The 25,232-nt window shown below is 39.6% G+C and overlaps 1 protein-coding gene across 1 annotated transcript; it reads right to left on the bottom strand.

The window, feature by feature from the left end:
- Nucleotides 1-1,020: 1,020 nt before the first annotated feature.
- On the bottom strand, nt 1,021-25,148 carry LOC120528997 (E3 ubiquitin/ISG15 ligase TRIM25-like). The gene is made up of 7 exons (XM_039753060.1): nt 24,536-25,148; nt 15,456-15,542; nt 11,744-11,977; nt 10,566-10,725; nt 7,782-7,970; nt 6,976-7,009; nt 1,021-1,057 (listed from the first exon to the last, which is right to left on the bottom strand). Exons 1-7 carry the CDS (start codon nt 25,118-25,120, stop codon nt 1,021-1,023), a joined length of 1,326 nt encoding a protein of 441 aa, XP_039608994.1. The 5' UTR covers nt 25,121-25,148.
- Nucleotides 25,149-25,232: the final 84 nt, after the last annotated feature.

Below are 25,232 nucleotides of genomic sequence, written 5' to 3'. Positions count from 1 at the left end.
CTGTGAATTAACAGTGACCACTGCTGGTCAGACTGGTATTTATAGGTCTGAGGCTTCACCACCCCTCATTATTAAACACACACATCTGATTGGCTACTCAAACCCAATAATAATGGAGACCGTCACACTCAACCCGCATTCTCATCTATAAATTCAATCACAGAGGTGCTGCCCCCAGCCATCTTGTAAAATTCATTTTGATTACAAACACAAAGACACCTGAGCTTGTGGGGACACCAAGTGATCAGTGGAGGGTACTGGTCAGTGGTCATTTGTTGTCAGTTGACTGATTGTTACATTGCAGTGAAGATCAAGCCAAAACCCTGGATGGAGTGGTTCAGTGAAGGATGTGTTGAACCTGTGCAGGAGGGTCATTGTGTGTGAGACGCTATAAAATGACAGAGAGCCAGCAGGCCAGTCCAGATACACACCTATTCTGGAGCTGTAGGGGGCGCTGATTTCAGTGTCCTGGTTATTGTGACACACAGAGTACCGGGAATGAGACCACATCAAACTCCAGGACTTGTCGTTGTTTCCAAGGCCGCACTCCCAGCCCCCTCCTTTCCTACTCAGTCCTTTATATGCGACTCCGATCTCCATGAAGTGTCCACTGCACTCCACCTCCCAGTAACAGCGAGTCCCAATCAGAGCCTCTCTGCACAGAACTTGACACCAGCAGTCAAATCTATCAGGATGATCAGGATATTCAGCTTTTGTCCTCTCACGTGTCACCTTCTTGTTCCCTTCAGACAGACTGAGGTCTCTGTGTGCCGTGTTGATGTCCAGTGTGAGGGGACAGAAGTCTGAAAGGAGAGAAAATAAAACAAATTGAGGAAATCTGGGAGTGTGTAACGGGACTGGGGGCGGAGCACAACACAGACAATTAACAAGAACCAATCAGGAGCTGTGCTGATGAGACACTAATATTAAAGAGCTCATCTGATTGGACAGAATCAGTAGGGATTTAAAATTAAATTCTAGAATCACAATAAATCTGAATCCCTTTTATTCTCCAGTACTTCATGTGCAGGAATCTGACTTGGTAGATTTGGAGCTCCTTATAACGGAACACAACATCACAGACAAATAACAGAAAGAGCTGAAGTTAAAAAGACAAACTTCAAACCAAGTTGTAGAATAATCCAATTATAAAGGAGATGTCAATATCAATGTCAATCTATACTAATAAAAGGCAAAGCCCTCACTCACTCACTCACTCACTCACTCACTCACTCATCACTAATTCTCCAACTTCCCGTGTGGGTGGAAGGCTGAAATTTGGCAGGTTCATTCCTTACAGCTTCCTTACAAAAGTTGGGCAGGTTTTATATCGAAATTCTATGCGTAATGGTCATAACTGGAAGCAGTTTTTCTCCATTTACTGTAATGGAGATGAGCTTCAACGCCGGGGCGGAGTTTCATGTGACATCATCACGCCTCCCACGTAATCACGCAGTACATAGAAAACCAGGAAGACCTCAAAAAAGCGCTGAAGAAAACATGCATTATATAATTGAGAAGGCAACGAAACAATAAGAAGCGAGCGAGTGACATATACAACCATATTCATGAGTTCTGCTACTTTGGAAACAAAGCACGATGTAAACCTACACTTTAAATTAAGTTCATAGACAGGCTGTCCCTGGCGTTTGTAATTTAGTGCCTGCCCATATAAGGCCGTCCGTCAGCGGCAATCCAATAGCAAACTGCCACGGGTAAATATTCACGGGTGAAGGACTGTGCTTATGGAGAGGAAGATGAGATGGTCAGGGTGGTGTTTGACACAAACTCAGCGAAACTGCGAGAGAAAGTTTTAAGTGCCAGGACTAAGGTAACATTAAATACAGCTATGGACATAGCACGAGATGGCACCAGCACAGCTGGGAACCTTCGATGCATGTACACCGAGTGGCTCACGTGAACTGACGCAGTGCACAGATAAAAAGCAACAGTTCCAAAGAGCGCTGAACAAAAACCGAATTACACAATTGAAAAGGCAGCAAAAAATATGAAGCGTCTGATAAGCATATTCATAAATCCAACTACTGTGGAAACAAAGCACACGGTGGAAAAAGTCAATGTCCCGCTAAAGGAAGACAGTGTAAAAAAAACCCGTGCATGCAGTGTGTCAGGTCTCAGATAAAGAAGAAGACGAGCTGTTTATTGATGCAGTAAGAAACGAATCGATGAATAAAACCTGTCATCTTTACAACGATTGACAAACACGGAATGCAACTTGAACACAACACATCCTACAAATACGAACCTGATTGAAAGAAATAATGATAATCAAATCCTTGATGACAGCAACACTCAGTAACACTCACAAAACAAATACTGTATATTGACAGTCATGTTACGTTATTTTTAAAATGTTCCCTTTTCTTTTCTAGCTTTTTAACACACTACTTCTCGCTGCGATACGCTGGGTATATATATCCCGATCTACATACTCGAATAATGGATACTTTATTCACCATCAATGATTGTTTTGGTAAAGCCATACTCAGTGTATTCATTAGATGAACGGTAAAAAAGTAAGAGCGAGGGAGGATGACTTATTGAGGCATGCAGGCTGTAGTGCTGGCGTCAACTCTATCTGAATTGCGCGATCACATTTGAAAAAATATATCTTTTCAAGTTCTATTTAGTCCATATGTGTCAAACTCAAGGGCCGCGGGCCACATCCGGCCCGGCGTGTAATTATATCCGCCCGCGAGATCATTTTATATACTGTATTATTGTTATTAATGGCCCGGGTATATGAAGCGCTGGTAACACAATAAACTACAGATCCCATAATGCAGCGCTTCAGCTGCCTTGCCGAACACTTACCGCGTTAATCAAGTCTACCTTATGATGCTGCAAGTTATTGCGAAGCTAGAGTTATTGCGCACTGAGTTTGCACGGCGCTTTGGTGACTTTGAAGAACAAAAAAAGTCCGTCTACATGCGGCTCGAACCTTGTGCATGTTTGGTAGCACATATCTGTGTGAGAAGCTCTTCTCAGTGATAAAGACTAACAAAACAGAACACAGGAGTCGCCTCACTGATGAGCACCTGCAATCCATCCTGAGAATCTCCACAACACAGAACCTCTCACCAAACAGAAACGAACCTGTGGCCAAAAAAAGATGCCAGGCGTCCAGCTCTAAAATGACATATGAGCAAAGACAACTGAATGATTTGATTTGTTATTGCACGTAAGAGCGGGAGTCAACCGTTTTAACAAACAGCGTATTGCACTGATACGAAATAGCTGTGTGTGTGTATATATGTAGATATGTATGTATATGTATATATATGTTTATATATATGTGTGTGTGTATGTATATATATATATATATATATGTATGTATATATGTGTATATGTATAGATATGTATATATATATATATGTTTATGTGTGTGTGTGTGTGTAAATATATATATATATATGACAACAACACTCATCACTCACAACAGTGACAAAACAATTACATTGACAATCAGGTTACGTTATTTTCAAAATTTTTCCTTTTCTTTTTCGTACCTTCTTTAACACACTACTTCTCCGCTGCGAAGCGCGGGTATTCTGCTAGTTTATTTATATAGCATGTTTAAAACAACATAGGAATGCTGTGGCAAAAGTGCTTTACAATAGTAGAATCGAAGAAAACATACAATTAACATAAATAACATAAATAGAAATAAAATATATGAACATAAAAATATAAATAATAAATAGAAGTAAAGTTACATAATCACAATAAGGAAACAATTAGTATTACTGAAGGTCCCGGAAAGCAAGTGAATAGAAATGAGTCTTTAATTTTGTTTTGAATTGTAGACGACTGCTTTACATGACGAGGTAAAGAGCTCCACCGATGAGGTGCCACAGCTGTCCCCCTTAGTTTTACATTTGGTACAAGGGACAACAAGAGACAACTGAACAGAAGATCTAAGCACTCAGGTAAATAGGCAGAAGCAAGCCCATATAAAGATTTAAAATCTAGCAACAAGATTTTAAAATCAATTCAAAAACTGACAGGCAGCCAGTGTAAAGAAGTTAAAATAGGAGAAACAGAGTCATACTTCCTTGCCCCAACCAGAAAGCGAGAGGCACCATTCTGGACCAACTGTAACCTGCATATCAGAGATTTGCTAATCCCAGAGTACAGCGAGTTGCAGTAATCAAGGCAGGAAAAAATTAAAGCATGAGTAGCTTTCTCAAGATACCTAGAAGATAAAAAAAGGCTTGATTTTACCTAATAGACGAAGCTGGAAAAATCAACTCTTAACTACAGAATTAACTTGTTTCTCAAAAGAGAGGTTACTGTCAAAGATAACACCAAGATTGCGGACCTGATGTTTTCAAAAGACAGAGAAACAGCCAAGAAGTCCAAGATCAATTTGGGCTTTTGCTGATGGACCCGCTATAAGCACCTCCATTTTATTTTGATTTAGATCAAGAAAATTATTAGCCATCCAGAATCTTAGTTCAGAAAGACAGTTGTGCAGTTGATTCATTGCAGAGTTGCAGACGGGAATATAAACCTGAGTATCATCAGGATAGCAGTGAAAAGAAATGTTACATTTGCTAAAATTGCTCCAATAGGGTGAAGGTATATAGAGAATAAGATAGGACCCAAAATGGATCCCTGAGAAACACCACATTTAAGAGGAGCAGTAGACGAAAAAGAGGAATTTAAAGTCACTGAAAAGTGTCTACCAGTTACATATGGCCTGAACCAGTTAAGAGCAGACCCTTTAAGCCCAACAAGATGTTCAAGCAGCAACAGCAATATCTCATGGTCAGTAGTGTCAAAGGCAGTGGACAGGTCAAGGAGGAGAAGGGCTACCGCATCACCTGAGTCAGTAATAATAGAGATGTCATTGAATACTTTAAGGTGGGCCATCTCAACACCATGATAACACCTAAAGCCAGACTGGTAGATCTCAAATAAATTATTGGAGTTAAGGTTATCAACTAATTGATTATAAATAATTCTTTCTAATATTTTAGCCAGAAATGGCAGTTGGGAGATCGAGCCAAAATCGGCTAAAATTTGAGGATTTAATTCTGCCTTTTTTTTTTTTTTAACAGGGATGCACCGCAGCATGTTTAAAAAATGAGGGCACAGCTCCCTCACTAATAGAAGCATTGATAATGCTTGAGAAGATGGGTCATAGACAACTCGCAGGCATCGGGAAACCAAGCTCTGGGACTTGAGTCGGCATTGTTTAACAGCAATACTGGCTCTTCTTCCAAAACAGCGGTGGGTGCGTTTGCATCTCCAAGAAGCATTCAACTCACTGATACAGGTGAACACTGGCGTCCAGGTGAAGTAGTCAGGGGATGTATAAAACAAAGGTGGAGGTTCACATAATATCCCATCAGGAGATGAAAATTGAGAGGAAAGCAAGCAAGAAAATATGTTAAGTAAAGAATCACAATCGTAGGACAGTGACCGTTGAGATAAACTAATACAATAAAACATAGTTAAAACAAAGATTAGCGAGACAAGCAGACGGCCAGCCACACCCGTCGGCACCATCTTAGAATTATGGTGATAGTGATGTGCTGGTTAGAGTGTGCGTGTGTAGTGTGTATTCCTGTGCTCACACACACACACTCATGTCCTCACACTGTACACACACACACAGTCTCTGACAGAACACATGAATACACACAGAAGACGCCTAAGTCACTGCTGGGAGAGGCTGTCGCTCTGGCTAAGAAACTCTGGAGGTGTCTGTTAGTTTGAGTTTGAATTGACTGAAGCGTTTGGGAGTTTGTGTGAAGAAGTGATGAGCTGCTGAGATGAGTCTGTGGTGGTCCTTATGACACGGTTAGTGACACGAGATGTCTACAGGTCTGCACAGATGAAGAGCACAGCAGACCTCACCACACGCTGTCATTCATTTATGGAGTGTGACGTTGGTGAGCCAAACTAGACAGCAATGGAGAATGTGATTACACTTTCAATTACGGCTTTGTGAAACTGAAAGAGGATTGGCTGTGAAATATTTAATTTCTTTATCTGGCATAAGAAGTCAAATCGCCGCTGTGCCTTCTTAGTGATGTGGTGGTGTTCATGTCCCAGCTGAGAGTGTTTGTGATTGTTGTGCTCAGAACTTTGAAGGAGTCCACCATATTGACTGCTGAATCATTCATTTCTAGTGTTAGAGGTTGTGACTGCTGTTTGTGAAAGTCAATGGCCATTTCCACTGACTCGGGGGTCTTGAGCAACAGGGTGTTGAAGGTCACCAAGACACAAGATGAGACCCCTCTTTTCTAGTCTTCACCTTGACCACCCTTGGCTGTGACCTTCTTCATCTCCTCCTCTTCTCTTGTCCTCGTTCAGTGTGAGGCACACAATGACAGAACACAGCAGAGTGAGGACTTGACTGGGTGACTGAAGACTCCGGTGACACTCATTACAGGAATCAGTCAGCTTGAGATGTCACGACAGTCCAGTGAGGTCTTTGAACTTCTAAGGACCCCCAATAATTTTCTCTGCCATTTTCATTTGTTTTAATGTTTAAAATTCGAGAACTCAAACAAAGTGTCTGCTCTGTGGAGTAAAGAATGGAGGATGACGAAGACTTTTGTCAGCTTTAACTTATTATACATACAATTGTGCTTCATTTTGAAACCAACACTGTGTCTGTATATAGAGTCGTGAGAAAAGTAAGTGCACTTCATGACGTGGATTTTATTTTATTTTTTTCTTTTCATTTTTTAACATTTTTGGACACATCAAGACTCGGGTTCAACAGATGGCTTTAGTGATTCACTGCCTGAGTCTCTCTATCCCATAATGCACCAGTCACAGGACCCCCATCACTCACAGACCCTCAGTCACACAACACTCAGACTTTCATATCCTAAGCCTGTCCTTGTCTATTAAAACTTCAATGATTTTTATTGTGATGATCCATTCAGTCAAAGCATAAACTCACATTTTAAAAAGTCGTCTCTGCTCTGAGGTTCAGGAGGCTGGAGGGTGAAAACTGGAGCTTCATGAGCTGAAAATAAAAAGAAAAGAGAAGAAGAATGGAAACTGTGAAGATGACATTGTGGGATCTTAGTTTAGTTCTTAAACAAGTATTACAAATGCAGAGGAGTTAAAAAAAAACATTCAAAAAGTATACAAGGGCTGGCAAATTAGGTCAAATGTCGATCTGAATATTCATATTAATAATAAATATACAGGGAGTCAGAGAGTATTGAGACCCCCTCACTTTCTGCACACTTTACTGTGATGTTGATTTAATTTTAAATGGATTAATGTGCCTTTTGTGCTCATCAGTCTACACTCAGTAACCCATAATGACAAAGTGAGCGCAGGTCTTCAGAAAGGTCTGCAAATTTATTACAAATCAAAACTGAAACGTCTCCTTCCTAGAAGTATTCAGACACTTAATTCAGGTCCTCGCTGTATTTGACTGCACTTCTCCTCTCCTCAGTTCTGACCTGTCACTCTGTCCCCATAGCCTGATGCTGTCACCACCATCTTCACTGTAGAGATGGCATTAGGCAGGTGGTGAGCAGCGCCTGGTCCTCTCCAGACATCCTGCTTGGTCTTCGATCTAAAGAGTTCAATGTTTGTCTCATCAGATCATTGACTGTTTCCCTTGATGCTCTCAGGCTGTTATTTGTCTTTTCCTCAAGAGTATCTTCTGTCTGGTGTGGTAATGTCCGACCCACGCATTACAACATTTAAGATGAAGAAGCTTTAAACCGATCAGCGTTATTTATAAGGTTAAATGTATGCCATTGTAAAGGAAGAGCGCTTACCGTTTGTGTGTTGAAGGCGCTGCCACAGGAACGTGGGGACGCGTAGCAGGTGAGTGCTGTGAGGCGCGGTGAGTCCTGGCACACGTGTAGCCATATAATCATCAATATGGGCCCCTCCGCTCGTGTTCAGTTTTACACGCTGGTGTCCATGCAGTGTGTCCAGCTCAGGTGGTTTAAGGTGTGGAGCTCCTGAAAGAAAAAGAGTCAGGGATGGGGATCCCATATTGTAAATAACTGAGTTTACTTTCTTGTGAGTCGGCAGCTGGTGTGCTTGAGCTCAGCATCACCATTGAGAGTCCATGGGGGGTTTACACATGCGTGACCGGCAGGGGTTCGAGTTGAAATACAAAGTTATCCGGGGCATGTCGTGGAGTGTGGCGTGAAAGTGTCAGCGTCTATTTGGATAGGTGAGTGAAATAGATGGTTTGGCAGATTGGCTGGATGATCTTGCCGGTGATATTTAAGGAGTTACCTGCCATCAGGGGTCATCAGTGCACCTAAAGGTGAGTTAGGATTAAGAACTGCTGACCTATTGGAGGAGCAGTTGAGATGTTGGTGGCTTTGTAGATACTGTTTTGTACATATAGTTATATATCTGTTGGTGATAATTTTTAGTGGAGGTATATATACTTATTTGGTGCTGGGATAGTTTTTGGTTTTGGGATTGCTGTAATTGTTTTTATTCTTTTTACACACATACTTGTTTTGTTTTTTTGTTGTGCATTTTATTTTCTCTTTATTTTTTTTCCTGTTGGATGAACTTCTTGAGCCAAAGATAAAGGAAGACCACCTTCATTGTTGCAGAGTATGTGTAGTTTTTGTAGGAGTGCACTGTTTATGTAAATACACCATATTTTCCTCTTTTTTATATTTATTTCTAAGGAAGTGCCAGTGCTGAAGGACAATACATCAAAGCCCACCTGACTCGAGTATATTTTTGTTGCTCAGCATTCTTGTAAATAAACTTGTACCTTTCACCCTTCAATTTTAGTCTGTGTCTCGTCTCTTCGCTGATCCTGTTTGGCTCATAAACTATCAGATGTCCAGAGTGTAGGCTGGGGCCGCTTTCTTACTACATGGGATATCAGACCTGACCACTCTACCGTAAACACCTGATTTGTGGAGTGCATTTCCCTGGCCAAGGCCCTTCCTTCTCAGTTTCTCAGTCTGAACATCTCTAGAAAGTGTCCTGGTGTTTTCAAACTTCTTCTTTTTCACAATTCTTGAGGTCGCAATGCTGCTGAGACCACTTAAAGCTTTACAAATGGCTTTATCTGTTTTCTCTGCTCTACGCCTCACCACAGCTTGATCACAGAGGTCTATAGAGGGTCCCTTGAACCACATGGCTTGGTTTTTGTCCTGACATATAATGTCATAAATATACTGTATTTTATAAATATTGACAAGCAGGTACAGTTGGGGACATCCTCAGGGATCCATCTAGTTAAGAAATCTCACCCTGAGTCGAGAGGGTGCTGCTCCTGCTAATATCTTCACTTCAGTGAGTTCACAGGCCACAAGACGAGTGATGTCACTTCCACAGCTGGCTAATTAAGCTCCGCCTCTTCAGTGACACCACTATAAAATGTCACCAGAAGTGGGTGTTCATTACAGATCTGCGACTGAGGAAGACGGAGCTCCGACTCACAAGTGACTTTAATTTGACAGCCTTTGATTGCAGTACACATCATCATTGTGTTCTGTCTTTGTGCTTTTTACTTCATCTTCATCATTAAATGGGGTATTTCAGGGTGGCACCCCAACTCTTCATGCCCACTGTCTCTGCTTATTTTCACAATACACACATACAGTAAATGTCTAATGTGGTGGACGGCCAGGATGGACCATGTGCCCCTGGCTGCTTGACCTTAGTGAATTTCCCCTTGGGATTAATAAAGTATCTATCTATCTATCTATCTATCTATCTATCTATCTATCTATCTATCTATCTATCTATCTAGTTTGTATTTAAACACATTGCTGTCTTTATGTGTAAACATATGTAATTCATAATTTATAAAGTGTGTCTTACTCTGAGGCTGCAATCACTGAAATGTTCAGGTGGTGCTCAAGTTGTAAGAGTTCTTACTCAGGCATCCAATTTACTTCTCTTCTCCATCACAATATATCAAATAAAATGCTTTCGGTCCATAAAATCCTTTTAAATGTCAATGGGAGACATGACTTCTGACTAAGCAACAGCAAGTGTATAAAACACGAGAGCCCAGGGGGAGCACAGCTGAAAATGGATGAACGTGAACTTTTAACGTGGACTCCATCCAGCAGAATGTAATGGACACCGAAGACAGCAGGAGCAGATTGAGATGTTCCTGTATTATAAAGCACTGACGCTGAGCTCAATTTGATTCCATTAACGTCTTCACTGTTCTCAAAAAAATAATTCATTTGTGCTCCGTGCCAGCTTAGCCATTTAAAACACATTTCTGTTCATTGATCTTAAGTTGAGAAAAGAAAAGGAAATAAAATGAATCCCAAAGTTAAGTGAAAGAAGGACTTTTCATAAAAGTATATGGAAAAAGTATAAGGAGTATAACAATTCAACTTTCAAAATTCCAAAACATCTGATTAAACACAGCGGATTATTTAGAGAGTCTGAAATCACTCAGCTAATCATTGTGAAATGAACTATATAGTAAAAAATATTTAACAGCAAACAATGTCAGATAAATGTTAACAAGCAGGCCTTCTTCAGTGTCCTGTTATTGTCACTCTGGTTCTCCTAATGGACTTCAATAACAAACACAATGTCACCAGACGCTGTACCTGATGGGGACCTTGTCATGATGTCCCCCTGGCTGATCCTCTCCAGACTCTTTGTCAGACCTGACAGTTCCTTTCTCAGGTTCTCAGATGAGAAATCAGTCATGACAGTGAAGCTCAGCGAGTCTCCATCAGAAGGAAGGACACAGCGAGATGAGAAAGTCTGCATCAGGAGAGAAGAGGGGACAAGATTTCAAAAAGGAGACATTAAAAAGTAAGTAATTCTGATAAGAGGGGGCTCTTCTGAAATAAGGATCAGTGTGGTGGGAAGTCAGCTTGGGTTTAGATGGTGAGAACGCCTGTCATTGACTTGTTGGTTGTTAAAGAGAGAATATTTGGTGTAGTGTAGTGGAGCATCAGAGATTATCAACCTTAACTATCAATGAGCTTTTCACACAGGCCTCCATGAGAGGTGAGTCAAGATAAAGGGATTGAGGGGGCAGGTGGGTCAAGAATTTACTTGACACACAAAACAGGGACAGAGACAAACTTAATTAAATTAAATTAAATGTAAAGACTAACACATGTAGGGAGAAAGCTCTTCAATATGATTATACAATTGAAAGTCTGCAGCTCAGAAGTGTGACTTGTGAGTAAATCCTGGAAGCCTTTGTGTCTTCATCACCATCATCAACCAAACAAAGTAGAGAAGACTAAGTAGACGCTGAGTTATGTAACACCCACCATGTGTAGAGTGTAAATCAAGAAGAAAATCTCCCTAACCTGTTCTAAACACAGGACTATTATGTGCAGTGTGAGATAAAAACACACGAGAAAGATGAGAGACAAGACTGGACTGTGGGGTCTGAGCTGTGAAGAAATGCTGAAGGAACTGAATCTCATCAGTTTAAGGATGGAAACATCAGAAGGTGGCCTTGGAAAAGAGTTTGTACCATCCTATATTAGATGTCACCTTTTACATTTCATAAGAATTCACTTTATCACAAATACAGCTGTAAATTCCTCTGTCTGTCATGTACATGAAGTTATCAACTTTGAGATATTTGTAAACTAAATATTTGAAATGTTAAGGAAAAATGAAAAGATGATGTGTGCTGAGCTGAATGGCTTGTTCTTGTCATGTTGCACAAAGTCCTCAGATCTTTTAAATTTCTCTCTAAATCTTCTCTGGTCCCACATACCCCAGTCTGATCAGGCTCCGTGTGAAGTGCCACTCTCACCTGCAAGAAGTGGAGATGGTCCTTGGTCTCTGAAAGCTCCTTCAGCTCAGCTTCTCTCCTCTTCAGCTCCTCAATCTCCTTCTCCAGTTGCTCCATGACTCCTTCAGCCTTCTCCATTTCTCTCTTTTCTTGTTCTCTGATCCTCTCAGTCAGTTTCCTGTCAGCTTCTTCAATGCACCGTATCAGAGCAGTGAAGCTCTTCTTATTTTCTTCCACGTTTCTTTTCACAGACATCTGAATAAACAGGATAAAGAGTTAGAATTGAATCACCTGATAAGAATGACCAATCACAAGACACATTTGTTGATATTTTGATGTCATGAAGGGCAGATTGAATTGGCTGGAGTAACTGGTGGTACTTTATTTGCAGAAGAAAGATCAGTTGCAGACCACCTCCCAGACAATATGCCCCCCCTCCCCCATTATGTCAGGCAACATCATTACTCTGCTGATGCTCCTATTAAGGATACTGCAAGACTTTATGTGATACACAGTCATAAATGGCATCCTTGTGAAGGATCTTGGGATCCATTTGTAGGAACTGCTGGGAAAATCTCTACTGTCTTGTGAAGACTTCATTTGACCTTGGAGTTTATAATAATAGTCTGCCTTTAAAAAGGGCATCTCTTTTTCTAGGAGTTGAGTAGGACAAAACACATCGAGAACAAAGAAGAGGAAGAAGAATAAAATGTATTTGTATAGAGGAGTAAACTTGTGTGTTAGATGATAATTGAGTGACAAGTGACTTGTGTGTAATAGTTGCATAACTGGACAGTGACTCGGAGAAGTCTGTGATAGAAGGCAGGGATGAAAAGCCCTAAAGGTCACCTCCTAACCAGCCCCTAGAATGAGGATGAAATGATAATATGGGATTTATTTATTAGGGAATTTAAATGAAGCTTTACTCCAGATACAGAGAGTCTCATATGGTGTTTTGTCTTTTGGTAAACATGTGGAAAACCACCCTGGTTGGGTGGACAGACTCCTGTTCAGAGCAGGGAAGGAAGGATCCAGTTGTCATTATCAAATGTGTACAGTTGTATTTGAGCAATTATAAGAGGTTGGAAAAGATCAGCAGCTCTGCAGGACAATTTAAAGACTTAGATACAAAGCTGATGAGCAGTAGTGATGTAGTGATCAGAGGTTCAGCCTATGCCACACACTATTCTACATAAGACTGAGGAAATTAGATAGATAGATAGATAGATTAGATAGATAGACTTTGATACTGTTTGTATGAAAATGTGATATATAAATAGATGTTGTAGATAGATTGTAGATAGATAGATAGATAGATAGATAGATAGGTAGATAGATAGATAGATAGATACAGTAGATAGATAGATAGATATTAATTTTTTCAGTTTTAATACAAAGCAACAGGTTGAGAAATCCAGAAAATCACAAAAGCATAAGGCACAGCCAAAAAGCACAAGATCTTGACATCTCAGAGAGCTCATTCACAATGAAACTGTGAGATACCTTTGGTATTTATAGGGCTGATGGGAAACTCCTGGCAGTGAATGGCAGATGAGCCACACACAGACCACATGGAGCTTAACATAGGCAGCTTATAGATATGATCAAATACAAAATATAATGTCAGCATGGGTGTAGAGAGGGGATTTCATGCATCACTAATAAGCAGGAATTCTAAGAGAAAACAACAAAATCAGATCAGAATGCAGCCATAAATCAAAGTGAAGATCAGACTGTGAGGTTGGCTCTCTTTCACTTGTACTTCTTCAACTGTCACCTCTGTGTCTGGATTGGACTAAACAGTGCTGAGTGACACATTGTACTCACCTACTTTTCTTGAACTAAAGATACACCCCAGTGGTCTGAACCTGCTGTGTTTAGTACTTTAGTGCACTAGATGGTGAAAGTCTGTTTAATGTAAGTATGTGCTAAATAAATTAGATTGTATGAGTTTGGTCTGTCTGGGCACAGAAATGTGTGTGAAGAGTTCTGACTCTGCTAGATGAGAACTTTCTCATAAGTGAATCCTGTCAGAACTGGGCATCAGAGAGTGTGCTACCTTGGACAATTTGCCTGCTCATTCCAGGGTCAGACCCACACTAGCAATCACAATGAGCCAATTTGGGGGTTCTGCCAATTAACCAAACTGAAATGTGAGGATGTGGGGAAAGATCTGGAATAACTGGAAGAAACTCACTGAGATACTGGAAGAATTGGGAAACTCCACTTGGAAGGTTAAAGGAGGACAGTGGATCTGAGATTAAGCAGATGCCACCACTGAAAAACGTACTATCCTTTGTTGTAAATTATTAAAGCTTAAGTAAAACATTTGGAGGTGTACTTTATATAAAGTCTTCATGGTGTCAAACAGTGGAGATGCTTAAGTTGTGGAATATAATAAAACTAGGAAATAGCAAAATGAATAAGAAAAGACCATTATGATCTCTAGAATAAATCAAGAATACACAAGATCTCCAAAGGAGGATTTTTTATTGAAAATGACAGGCTCTACAATCAGAATGTAACCTCTGTAAGAATCTGAATAGCTCATCTTTAACTTGCATCATTACAGTGAACATGGAGAGAATGTTAATAAGATCATAGCTCAATAATTCACAAGCAGAAAGTCTGCAACGCAATAATACATTATGAGAGCAAATGGAGATAAGTCATAAAGCATAAAAATATAACTCATGTATTTAGTAAGTGCTATAAGTTTTTATATTCTACTCAGTTTAAAGAAAATGAGACATAATCTGAGGATTTCTTTGATGTAATGCAAATACAATAGCTGGACACTCAGTGCAGAGGAACTGGACAAACCTCAGGCACTTTCAGAACTACTGGATGCTGTAAACTCACTCCAAAGACAACAGGCCTTGATGGCAACAAAGTGGAATTTTATAAAGAAGTTTTCAACTCAGTTAGCTCCTCTATTATTAGCAATGTTTACAGAAGCTACAGACAATAAAATTCTACCTCAAACTTTTCACAAAGCATTAATACCTGTTTCTACTAAGAAAAATAAGCATTTGTCACAATGTGCATCATACAGGCCACTGATCACTGATGTTCTGAACTATTTGAAATTGGAAAAAAAGCTCTCATTTACAAGATCTGTTCAAAACCTTTTAAAATATGGCATGATCTAATTAATAAAAGTTTAAATAAACATTCATAGCAGGGGAAAATAATATTCTGCCTTTTTATTTATTTATTTATTTATTTATTTTCCAAAATTTGTTTGGTCCTTATTTGGTTGGTTTTTTTTTTGTTTTATATTTTTTTCCAGGTTTTTGTTTCTAGCTTTCTCATTTTTTATTATTATTTTTAATTTGACTTTGAAAGTAATTTAATAAATAATTTCAACTTGATAGCATGCAATGCTATTTTCTTGAATTAAAAAAAAAAAAACTTAGAACATTAATGGACGTTGTGCCCGCTGATCTAATTCAGAACATCAGCGTCGCCCTTCAGTGTGAGTTTCTGTCAGTAGAGTTAAGTCCCCTTTAAGCTATGGATGGAATATCAGAGGACTTTAGAGTGATGCTGTCTGAGTCTCTACTGAGTAACACCTGGGATTCTGTCAACAGTGAAATGACACCACACAACGTCTTCTCTAACTCTCCCTTCTCGTGTCCCTACTCATCACCAGTGAAGCTCTGCTGCTCTTCAAGTTCTCATTTGTTTCTCCTCTCTTTGATATGAAGTGTTGTCTTCCTATTCCACTCACCTTCATCTCGTCCATCGCCCTCCTCGTCTCCTTCAGTGTCTTCTCTCTCTCCTTAAGTCTCCTCTTGATGTGACTCAGTGTCTGTTTCTGTTTGGACACACAAGAGGACACTCTTGGTCAGACCAGAATTCACGTTCACTTTGTAATTTCTTCTTCTCTTTCTGACTCCTGATATTTTCACAACACATTGGTTTAACATTTCATGACACAAATTAGATTTGATTTAACAAACAAGAATGACAAAAAAGGTTAAAAGAAAGGTTTAATTTAATTGACAGAAGATTGAGTTTGGGCTTGAACTGTACGTCAAATATAGAAGACAGTTTGAAGGCACACTGGTGTGTGAGTTAGTTCTTGACGTTCAGAAGACATCACATCAACAAACTGGGAAATGTAAAGTTCACACAACACAAAAAAAATAAAAAACAAACTGGAGTGTAAATTAAAGAAACTGGTGAAAGGCCAGGAGGACTTAAACACGTAATGTCAGTAATTATAGGATCTACAAGGCCATTTGATATCCTGATTCAGACATGTGAGGACGTTGTATGCCATTTTCATTTTCTGGAGTCAAGTAAGATACTGAAATACACAAATGATTCTGTTGAATTCGAGAAGAAAGCAACTTAATGGAATTCTAAAACTCAGAAATTAAATTTTTTATATGTTACTTACCTCAAGTGTTTTGTTTACATGATGGATTCATTTTTTAACATAAAATGTTTATTATGTTTATGTTTTTTGGTTTCTCCAGAGCCTTCAAGACCATCCAGCCATCCCTGTTAAGGGGTCAGCTCAGAGATCTGCAGGTGGGTGAGCCTGTGGTGTCCTGGGGCCTCATGTATATCGCCGTGCGTAGAACTCGCACTACAACATGGCGTAAGCACAAAAGCTGAAATGTGCTTACGCACAGGAAAATCCAGATGCAGGAATCTGTGCGTACTCCAACTTCTGTGTTCTTCCACTACATAAATCCCGATCAGCGTGAAAACTAACGCTCGCACGCGCATTATGTAACGCCCCAACTCCTCCCAGAATTACGCCTCTTTGAATATGCAAATCAATATAAATCGCCCTTAAGCTCAGCGTTCTGTGAAAAGACAATGGGAAAAGCACGGGGGAAAACATAAGAATTTCAGCGAATACCAAGTGGAGGCAAAGGAAAAACATACTATTTGTTCAAATAAACTGTGGTATAATCAACAAAATGAAGTTGATCGAGTGACATAGCGTGTTGTAGAAACTTGAAAGCTCACGTTCACAAAATCGCACAGTGCCGGAAATAAAAAAGAAGTCACATATCAAACTCGCCGGGAAAAGCCGAGTTGTAGCCCACTGTCTGAGTGTCATATGAAAGCTTATTAGGGTACAGAGAAAAAAGGCACACGGTGAGGAAAAAGCACGAAATGTCAACTTCAATCTCGACATTTCCACTTTAATCACGTAGTTTATTTTGTCATTAAAGTAGAACATCATAAACTTCATCTTAAAATCATTTAATTAACCAGTTTCTCAAATCACATCGTAATTAAAGTAGCACGTTAAATGCTTTGTTTTGTATGTGATCTTCTATGTGCTCTGTGTGTGTGAATTACTACTTGCTTCTTAAACCGGCTCTCTTCCTCCAACTGGACACAGAGTCCATTACATTTGTGATATTACAGCTATTACAGAATAACTAAAATACTGAGCTGTATACATGATATCATTTTCATGATGATAGGAGTTAAAGCACGTTATTAAACATGTGTTTCACGGCACAGTGATTGTGCGCGACCTTCGATGAAATAATTTATTGCAGCAGTACTCATGGGTGGCTCTAGGCTTGTGGCGACCCAGGGCAGAGAAAGAATCGGTGGCTTCTTCGCCCGCCAATGTCAATATGGTATCTTATGCACGGTGGATGGCCACGTCCGTTGCAGACACTGCATAGCCGCCTCGTGCTCCTGACACAAGCGTTTAACTTTTGTCGAAATTTGCAGCTGCGTTTTTAGCTGTGTCGTTATTTTCTGTTTTTGTTTTATATTCAATATATATTGGTGTGGCCGCCCTGCAGTCAGTGCTTTTCTTTCCCCAAGTAACCGATCGCCACACAATCAGCTCTGTAATAGACGTTAAGTCATCTGTAAGCTTAGCACCGATTCTTCAAAACGTTTAAAGAACATTGAAATATCTTCGTAGTACATGTTTAATTATTCTATCCTTAACGACACTCCCAGTGAAGAATATAGATTATTTAAATGAAGTTAAAGTTTTACCTGTATAATATAATAAACATATTTTACTGCATTTCATCCTAAAAATATCAGCATCATATGTAAATATGCGCTTTATTAAGTGGCTCACGTTATGTAATATTATAACTGTTGTGCAAGTTTACAGTGGGGTGATTGTACTTATAAATACAAACAGTTCTACAAGGTGCAATTGAGTGCATTTATAGTTCTTGGGATGAAACTGTTTGTGAACCGCAAGGTCTGTACAGGAAAGACTTTAAAACGTTTTGCAGTGCCTGAGATAGCGTGTCCATGAAGCTGTATACCGATAATTCTCTTTCCGATCAGCTGCTGCTGTGATTCACACTCAGATACAGTGATATAAATACTCCGAGTGGTGCAGTGAGAGAAATATGGAAAAAGATTATCTGCTGTGGCAACTCCTAATGGGAGCAGCTGAAAGAAGAAGAAGAAGGTGCAGTTCGAGTAACAACGCTAAAACAGTTATGGTATTTTGAATACTATGGCTATTCCCTAGACCATTATATTGTTACAAGTTAATTATAATCAGATGCATTACACTAATAAACAATTTGTTGTTAATTTCAGTGTATTTATAAAGCCGTGCCAGGAAAATAAAAGAGTAATCACACAGGAACAGTACCATTGCTTTAACGCTGGGTGCCGCCAGTCTGCAAAACCGAGCAGAGAACTTGCGTACGACAAGGCATGAGGTACTGTGGAAAAGTGCGTGGCTTTACACCAAGTGTAGGTTTTATACATCACGATTTGAATGTGGAAAAGTTCTTACGCAACATTTCTGTGCGTACGCACCGTTTATACATGAGGCCCCTGATGATGGACTATCTGTCAGGCAGAGTGCAGTTTGGGAGACTCAAGGACTGTGTGAGCAACACTGGAGCAGCACAAGGAACAGGCCTGTCTGCTTTACTCTTCATTCTGTGCACCTCACACTGGAAAGAACAATTTTATTTTTCTTGTATATTCAAAAATCACCCAAGGAGTGTCTCAGTGGGCTTGAACAGGCCCTGTTTTTGAGAGCCCCCTACTCCAGATGCCCTAAGAAGACAAGAAAAAACTCCCAAATAAACCTTGCAGGGAAAGAAAATGGAAGAAATCTTCGGAGGGCAATTCAGAGAGACCCCCTGTAGGTAGGCTGGGCATGCAGTGAGTTTCAAACACAAGTAATCCTCTTCACAAAGCTAGATGACCAATCCATCATGGCTTCCTCAGAAATACAACACAACAGTACAAACTACAAGGCAAAATGTAAGAATAGATGAGACCAATCACTAAATACAGAACTACCACATATGAGGAAACAGATTTGTGCAAATACATCAAAACAAAACAGAAACTAAGGAAGAAAAATGAGAAACAACAACATCTGACCATCAGCTCTTTGTAGGACCGCAGCCTGATTGTAGAACAGGAGTCAGACAAGCCAGCCTCATAATGGCTTCTGTGACTGTCACTGTCACAGTTCCTGTCATTGTGTTGAACTAAGGCAGCTACAGACCCCAAAGGGCAGAAGAAAGCCGAGGGGTCTTATGAAGCCATGAAGCCCACCTGAGGAATCACAAACACCTGTGATGCAAAGTGTTCCCAACATTATGGTGCCCTGAAATATGGGACTGTGTACAATAAGTGTTGTGTGACTGAAATGTCTGTAAATAAACTTAAATGAAAGTCTGTCGTGTGCTCTTTAATCACGATGTCTGAATTGTTGCATTTAATTTAATTCAATTCAAATTCATAGATTTATTAAAGTGAAATTTCCAACCAGCTTAACAAAGGAAAGAAAATGACACATATAAAACTTGATTAAAGTCTGTAGCATAATTATTATAATTCCAGAATTTCCATTGATTTTTATTAATCATTTAAGGAATCTATTAATTTTAATTAAGTTAAATACATTTTTTATGGGCACCCCACAATTTTATTTTAGTAACATATGTTTAACAAAATCCTTGTATAAGAATTTTTTTTTTTTACTTTGTATTTTACAGTGCATCTTTAAATAGAATTGTGTCACTTAAAAATCTTTTTATTTAATATTTCCAAAAATATCAAAATGTCTGGAAATTCAGAAGCTACTGTGTGATAAAATAATAATAATAACAGTAAATCCAAAGTCGGTGGTCTCTCTTTAACTTCCCAGCTTGGAATGCAAAACTATGAAGTGATCTTCTCAGTTTGTGGCTGAAGTTCCTAAATTGTTAAAAGTCCTCACAAATCATCTTTCACTTTCTCTGTCTGAGGCCCTGACGTGGTGACAGACGATTTATCAACAACTGGCCCAAACACGCTGGCTATGATAAACCATCCGTCCAACTTTCTATTTTGTTAACCCACTTTTTTATTAGCCAAACCATCCATCCATCACACACACACACACACACACACAAAGAAGAGCTAAATTACCAACACTCCAGTCCACCTAACATGCATAACCTTTATGGGTTTATGGGAGGAAGAGATAGCACCAGAAGGAAACCTATATGGACACAAGGCGAACATGTAAACTCCACAAAGGAAACACCTGGGTCAAGAATTGCAGTAAGAAAATACAACATATCTATACTAATAAAAGGCAAAGCCCTCACTCACTCACTCACTCACTCACTCACTCACTCACTGACTCATCACTAATTCTCCAACTTCCCGTGTGGGTGGAAGGCTGAAATTTGGCAGGTTCATTCCTTACAGCTTCCTTACAAAAGTTAGGCAGGTTTTATATCGAAATTCTACGCGTAATGGTCATAACTGGAAGCAGTTTTTCTCCATTTACTGTAATGGAGATGAGCTTCAACGCCGTGGGGGCGGAGTTTCGTGTGACATCATCACGCCTCCCACGTAATCACGCAGTACATAGAAAACCAGGAAGACCTCAAAAAGCGCTGAAGAAAACATGCATTATATAATTGAAAAGGCAGCGAAACAATAAGAAGCGAGCGAGTGACATATACAACCATATTCATGAGTTCTGCTACTTCGGAAACAAAGCACGATGTAAACCTACACTTTAAATTAAGTTCATAGACAGGCTGCCGCTGGCGTTTGTAATTTAGTGCCTGCCCATATAAGGCCGTCCGTCAGCGGCAATCCAATAGCAAACTGCCACGGGTAAATATTCACGGGTGAAGGACTGTGCTTATGGAGAGGAAGATGAGATGGTCAGGGTGGTGTTTGACACAAACTCAGCGAAACTGCGAGAGAAAGTTTTAAGTGCCAGGACTAAGGTAACATTAAATACAGCCATGGACATAGCACGAGATGGCACCAGCACAGCTGGGAACCTTCGATGCATGTACACCGAGTGGCTCACGTGAACTGGCGCAGTGCACAGATAAAAGCAACAGTTCCAAAGAGCTGAACAAAACCGAATTACACAATTGAAAAGGCAGCAAAAATATGAAGCGTCATGATACAAGCATATTCATAAATCCAGCTACTGCGGAAACAAAGCACACGTTGGAAAAAGTCAATGTCCCGCTAAAGGAAGACAGTGTAAAAAACCCGTGCATGCAGTGTGTCAGGTCTCAGATAAAGAAGAAGACGAGCTGTTTATTGATGCAGTAAGAAACGAATCGATGAATGAAACCTGTCATCTTTACAACGATTGACAAACACGGAATGTAACTTGAACACAACACATCCTACAAATACGAACCTGATTGAAAGAAATAATGATAATCAAATCCTTGATGACAGCAACACTCAGTAACACTCACAAAACAAATACTGTATATTGACAGTCATGTTACGTTATTTTTAAAATGTTCCCTTTTCTTTTCTAGCTTTTTAACACACTACTTCTCGCTGCGACGCGGGTATATATATATGTATATATATATAACCCGATCTACATACTCGAATAATGGATACTTTATTCGCAATCAATGATTGTTTTGGTAAAGCCATACTCAGTGTATTCATTAGATGAACGGTAAAAAGTAAGAGCAGGGAGGATGACTTATTGAGGCATGCAGGCTGTAGTGCGCGTCAACTCTATCTGAATTGCGATCACATTTGAAAAAATATATCTTTTCAAGTTCTATTTAGTCCATATGTGTCAAACTCAAGGGCGCGGGCCACATCCGGCCGCGTGTAATTATATCCGCCCGAGATCATTTTATATACTGTATTATTGTTATTAAAGCCGGGTATATGAAGCGCTGGTAACACAATAAACTACAGATCCCATAATGCAGCGCTTCAGCTGCCTTGCCAACACTTACGCGTTAATCAAGTCTACCTTATGATGCTGCAAGTTATTGCGAAGCTAGCTCACACGATGCTGAAGAGAAAAGTTGATTCTGAAAATAGAGCCTTTAAAACCGATGGGAGGCTGAGTATATGTTTACTGAACCCGTGTGTCTCATTTGTGGAGCTAATGTGGCTGTAATTACAGAATTTAATCTAAGGCGGCACTATGAGACAAAACATCAGGGTAACCTGAATGCAATGCAGAAGATACAGAAAGCAGAAGAATTAAATAAGAATCTGACACTTCAGCGGACGTTTTAACCGTGCACAATCACAAAGTGATTTCAAGTGAAGCTGCTTTTATGGGAGACACAACCACTTGCCCCACTTTCCCTGTTGCCAAGTAATGTTAAACCAAGTCGTCACTACGGTGTTCCCAAATCGCACTTTGCTGATAAACTGAGCGCACTGAGTTTGCACGGCGCTTTGGTGACTTTGAAGAACAAAAAAAGTCCGTCTACATGCGGCTCGAACCTTGTGCATGTTTGGTAGCACATATCTGTGTGAGAAGCTCTTCTCAGTGATAAAGACTAACAAAACAGCACACAGGAGTCGCCTCACTGATGAGCACCTGCAATCCATCCTGAGAATCTCCACAACACAGAACCTCACACCAAACAGAAACGAACCTGTTGCCAAAAAAGATGCCAGGCGTCCAGCTCTAAAATGACATATGAGCAAAGACAACTGAATGATTTGATTTGTTATTGCTGAAAGGAACACATTTTATTTATATTTCCAGGTTTTGTTATGCAGCATGTTCATATTTGAATTTGTATAATTTTGACAGGATATATTTTTATGGAGAGCAAAATCTTTTGGGATATTTAAAATCTAAGTTTATTTTTATATATAAAATTACATAAGAGTAAAGAAATTTGAATGTTTGTTCTTTTAACGTTTACTTTATTTCTAACTTGTATAATTTAGACAGGATATATTTTTATGGAGAGCAAAATATTATAAGTTGTTTAAGGTTTGAGTTGATTTATTCAGGAATAATATTCCTGTCTGTTTTTACCATTCCTACCAAAGATATTTCTGTCGACTAAATAAAAATTCCTTCTATTTAAAATTTAAATAGAACTTGAACAAATACGATAGTTCATAATATCCACACAGACTTGCACGTAAGAGCGGGTGTCATCCGTTTTAACAAACAGCGTATTGCACTGATACGAAATAGCTGTGTGTGTATATATATATATATGTATATATGTGTGTATGTATGTATGTATGTGTGTATGTATGTGTATATGTATATGTATGTGTGTATGTATATATATATATAGATATGTATATATATATGTGTGTGTGTGTAAATATATATATATGACAACAACACTCATCACTCACAACAGTGACAAAACAATTACATTGACAATCAGGTTACGTTATTTTCAAAATGTTTCCTTTTCTTTTTCATTGCTTCTTTAACACACTACTTCTCCGCTGCGAAGCACGGGTATTTTGCTAGTTCATGATATAAGGACAGCAAAAGGTGTGCATATTCAAGTACATTCAGACAAATGACATCCACAAACAACACAAAACATGAATCTGCATTTCCTTCGTTTGTTCTTTTTCTCTTGCTTACAGAAATAGGAACATGATTTTTTTCTATTTCCCTAATTTTTTTCCAAAGCATTTTCTAGGGGACATCACTCAGAACTGCATTGAAATGTTTTTGTCTCAGTTCTGGTCTTTTAGAGGGTTACATGGATCAGTTCTTTGTGACTTAAGTTTCTAGATCCAGCACTGTGATGGCAGTTTGGTTCTCCTCACAGGTTGCCTGCATTCCCTTACAGCTCGTGTGTGTGTGATTCTGTTTTTAACTGATACAAGTCTAGTTTTGTTTACTTACTGAATTTATAAAGAGACCCTCACACCAGCTAATGCCTTCTCCTTCACACAGTTATGCTGATGTCATTTCCCAGAATTCATCCCCCTGTTTATTTTACTACTGAGTTACAGCCAGGAGTTCCTGGAGTTTAATTTATTGTACAAAACTTTGACTTAACTCTGCAGTACAATACAGACTGAAGTGTGACTCATTCCTGAGATCAGCCAAACTCACACTGAAATTCTTTAAAAATGGACCAACAAGACAAAGCAAACAGCCAGTTAAACCCACTTGGCGTGTGTGTGGTGTCACTACAGACTGAGTCTATTAGTGTGCTCAGACCGTCAACTGAATTCTGTTTATGCTGACACTCCATGGTGACTTACTATGCTTACAGCAGCCATCTTGGTAAAAAAACTTCATGAGGGTCAGAATGTCAGATATTTCTAGGAGTACCTCACAGGCCACTTGTACCCTTGCCAGGGGGCAGTTCTGGTCTGCAGCCTGTAGTTTGCCCCCTGCTGTTTTAGAGCAGAAAGAAACTGAGCAAGAGAGACCACTTGGCTCACTTGACTGCTCAATGAGTGTCCAATCCTGGGCTGTTTCTTGCCTGTAGTTGAAAAATCTGGTTTATAAGATGGATGAATAGATTCTTCTGCTAAACTACATTTTCAAATCCCTTAACTCCTGTTACAGTATTTAGTTTATTTACTGTATATTAAACTCACCTGTTTGTCTTCTCTTTCTGACTCCAGCTCGACCATTTCATGATTTTTATGTCCAGTCACCACACATATCATGCAGATGCACAAATCATCAGTTTTACAAAATATTTCTAGACTTTTCTGATGTTTCTCACAGAGTTTCTCCTTCAGATTTCTATCAGGATCAACCAACATGTGGTGCTTCAAGGCGTCTCCTTCATAGAGAGGCTGCAGGTGAGTCTGACAGTAGGAGGATGGGCAGGTTAGACAGGACTTCACCGCTCTGAACTTCTCCCCAGTACTGAAGTCACACTCCACATCTCCAGGGCCAGCATAATTCTTAGATGGAGGAGGAGGTGGTGTAATTGCTTTGTCCTTTAATTTCTTGATGACTTCATTCAGCAGAGTGTTTCTTCGCAGAGCAGGCCTTGTGGTGAAGTTCTCTCTGCACTGAGGACAGCTGCACTCTTGACTCTGATCCCAGTAGTTAGTTAAGCATTTTAGACAGAAATTATGTCCACAGGGGATGGTGACAGGGTCAGTCAGGAAGCCCTGACACAAAAAGCAGGTGAACTCGTCCTGTAATCCACACAGCTGGGCTTCAGCCATCGTCAGTCTGAAGAGAGGCAGGCAAAGAGAATCAGTCAGAAAAACGAGGAAGTGACTTTTGGAGAAATGAAAGTGAACGTTTGTCTGTGGTTAGTGATGAGGAGGAGGAGGA

The sequence above is a fragment of the Polypterus senegalus genome, chromosome 4, assembly GCF_016835505.1.
Source record: "Polypterus senegalus isolate Bchr_013 chromosome 4, ASM1683550v1, whole genome shotgun sequence".
NCBI lineage: Eukaryota > Metazoa > Chordata > Cladistia > Polypteriformes > Polypteridae > Polypterus > Polypterus senegalus.
Note: the sequence above shows the minus strand (reverse complement) of the source record. Positions and strands in the feature narration are given on the sequence as shown.

Coding starts and splice junctions, on each gene's coding strand:
- LOC120528997 (XM_039753060.1), bottom strand. CDS start 25,120: ATGGCTGAAGCCCAGCTGTGTGGATTACAGGACGAGTTCACCTGCTTT. Junction 15,543..24,535: donor CAGAAAGAGAAGACAAACAG/GTGAGTTTAATA, acceptor GTGTCCAAACAG/AAACAGACACTGAGTCACAT. Junction 10,726..11,743: donor ACCATCTCCACTTCTTGCAG/GTGAGAGTGGCA, acceptor CTCCTGATGCAG/ACTTTCTCATCTCGCTGTGT.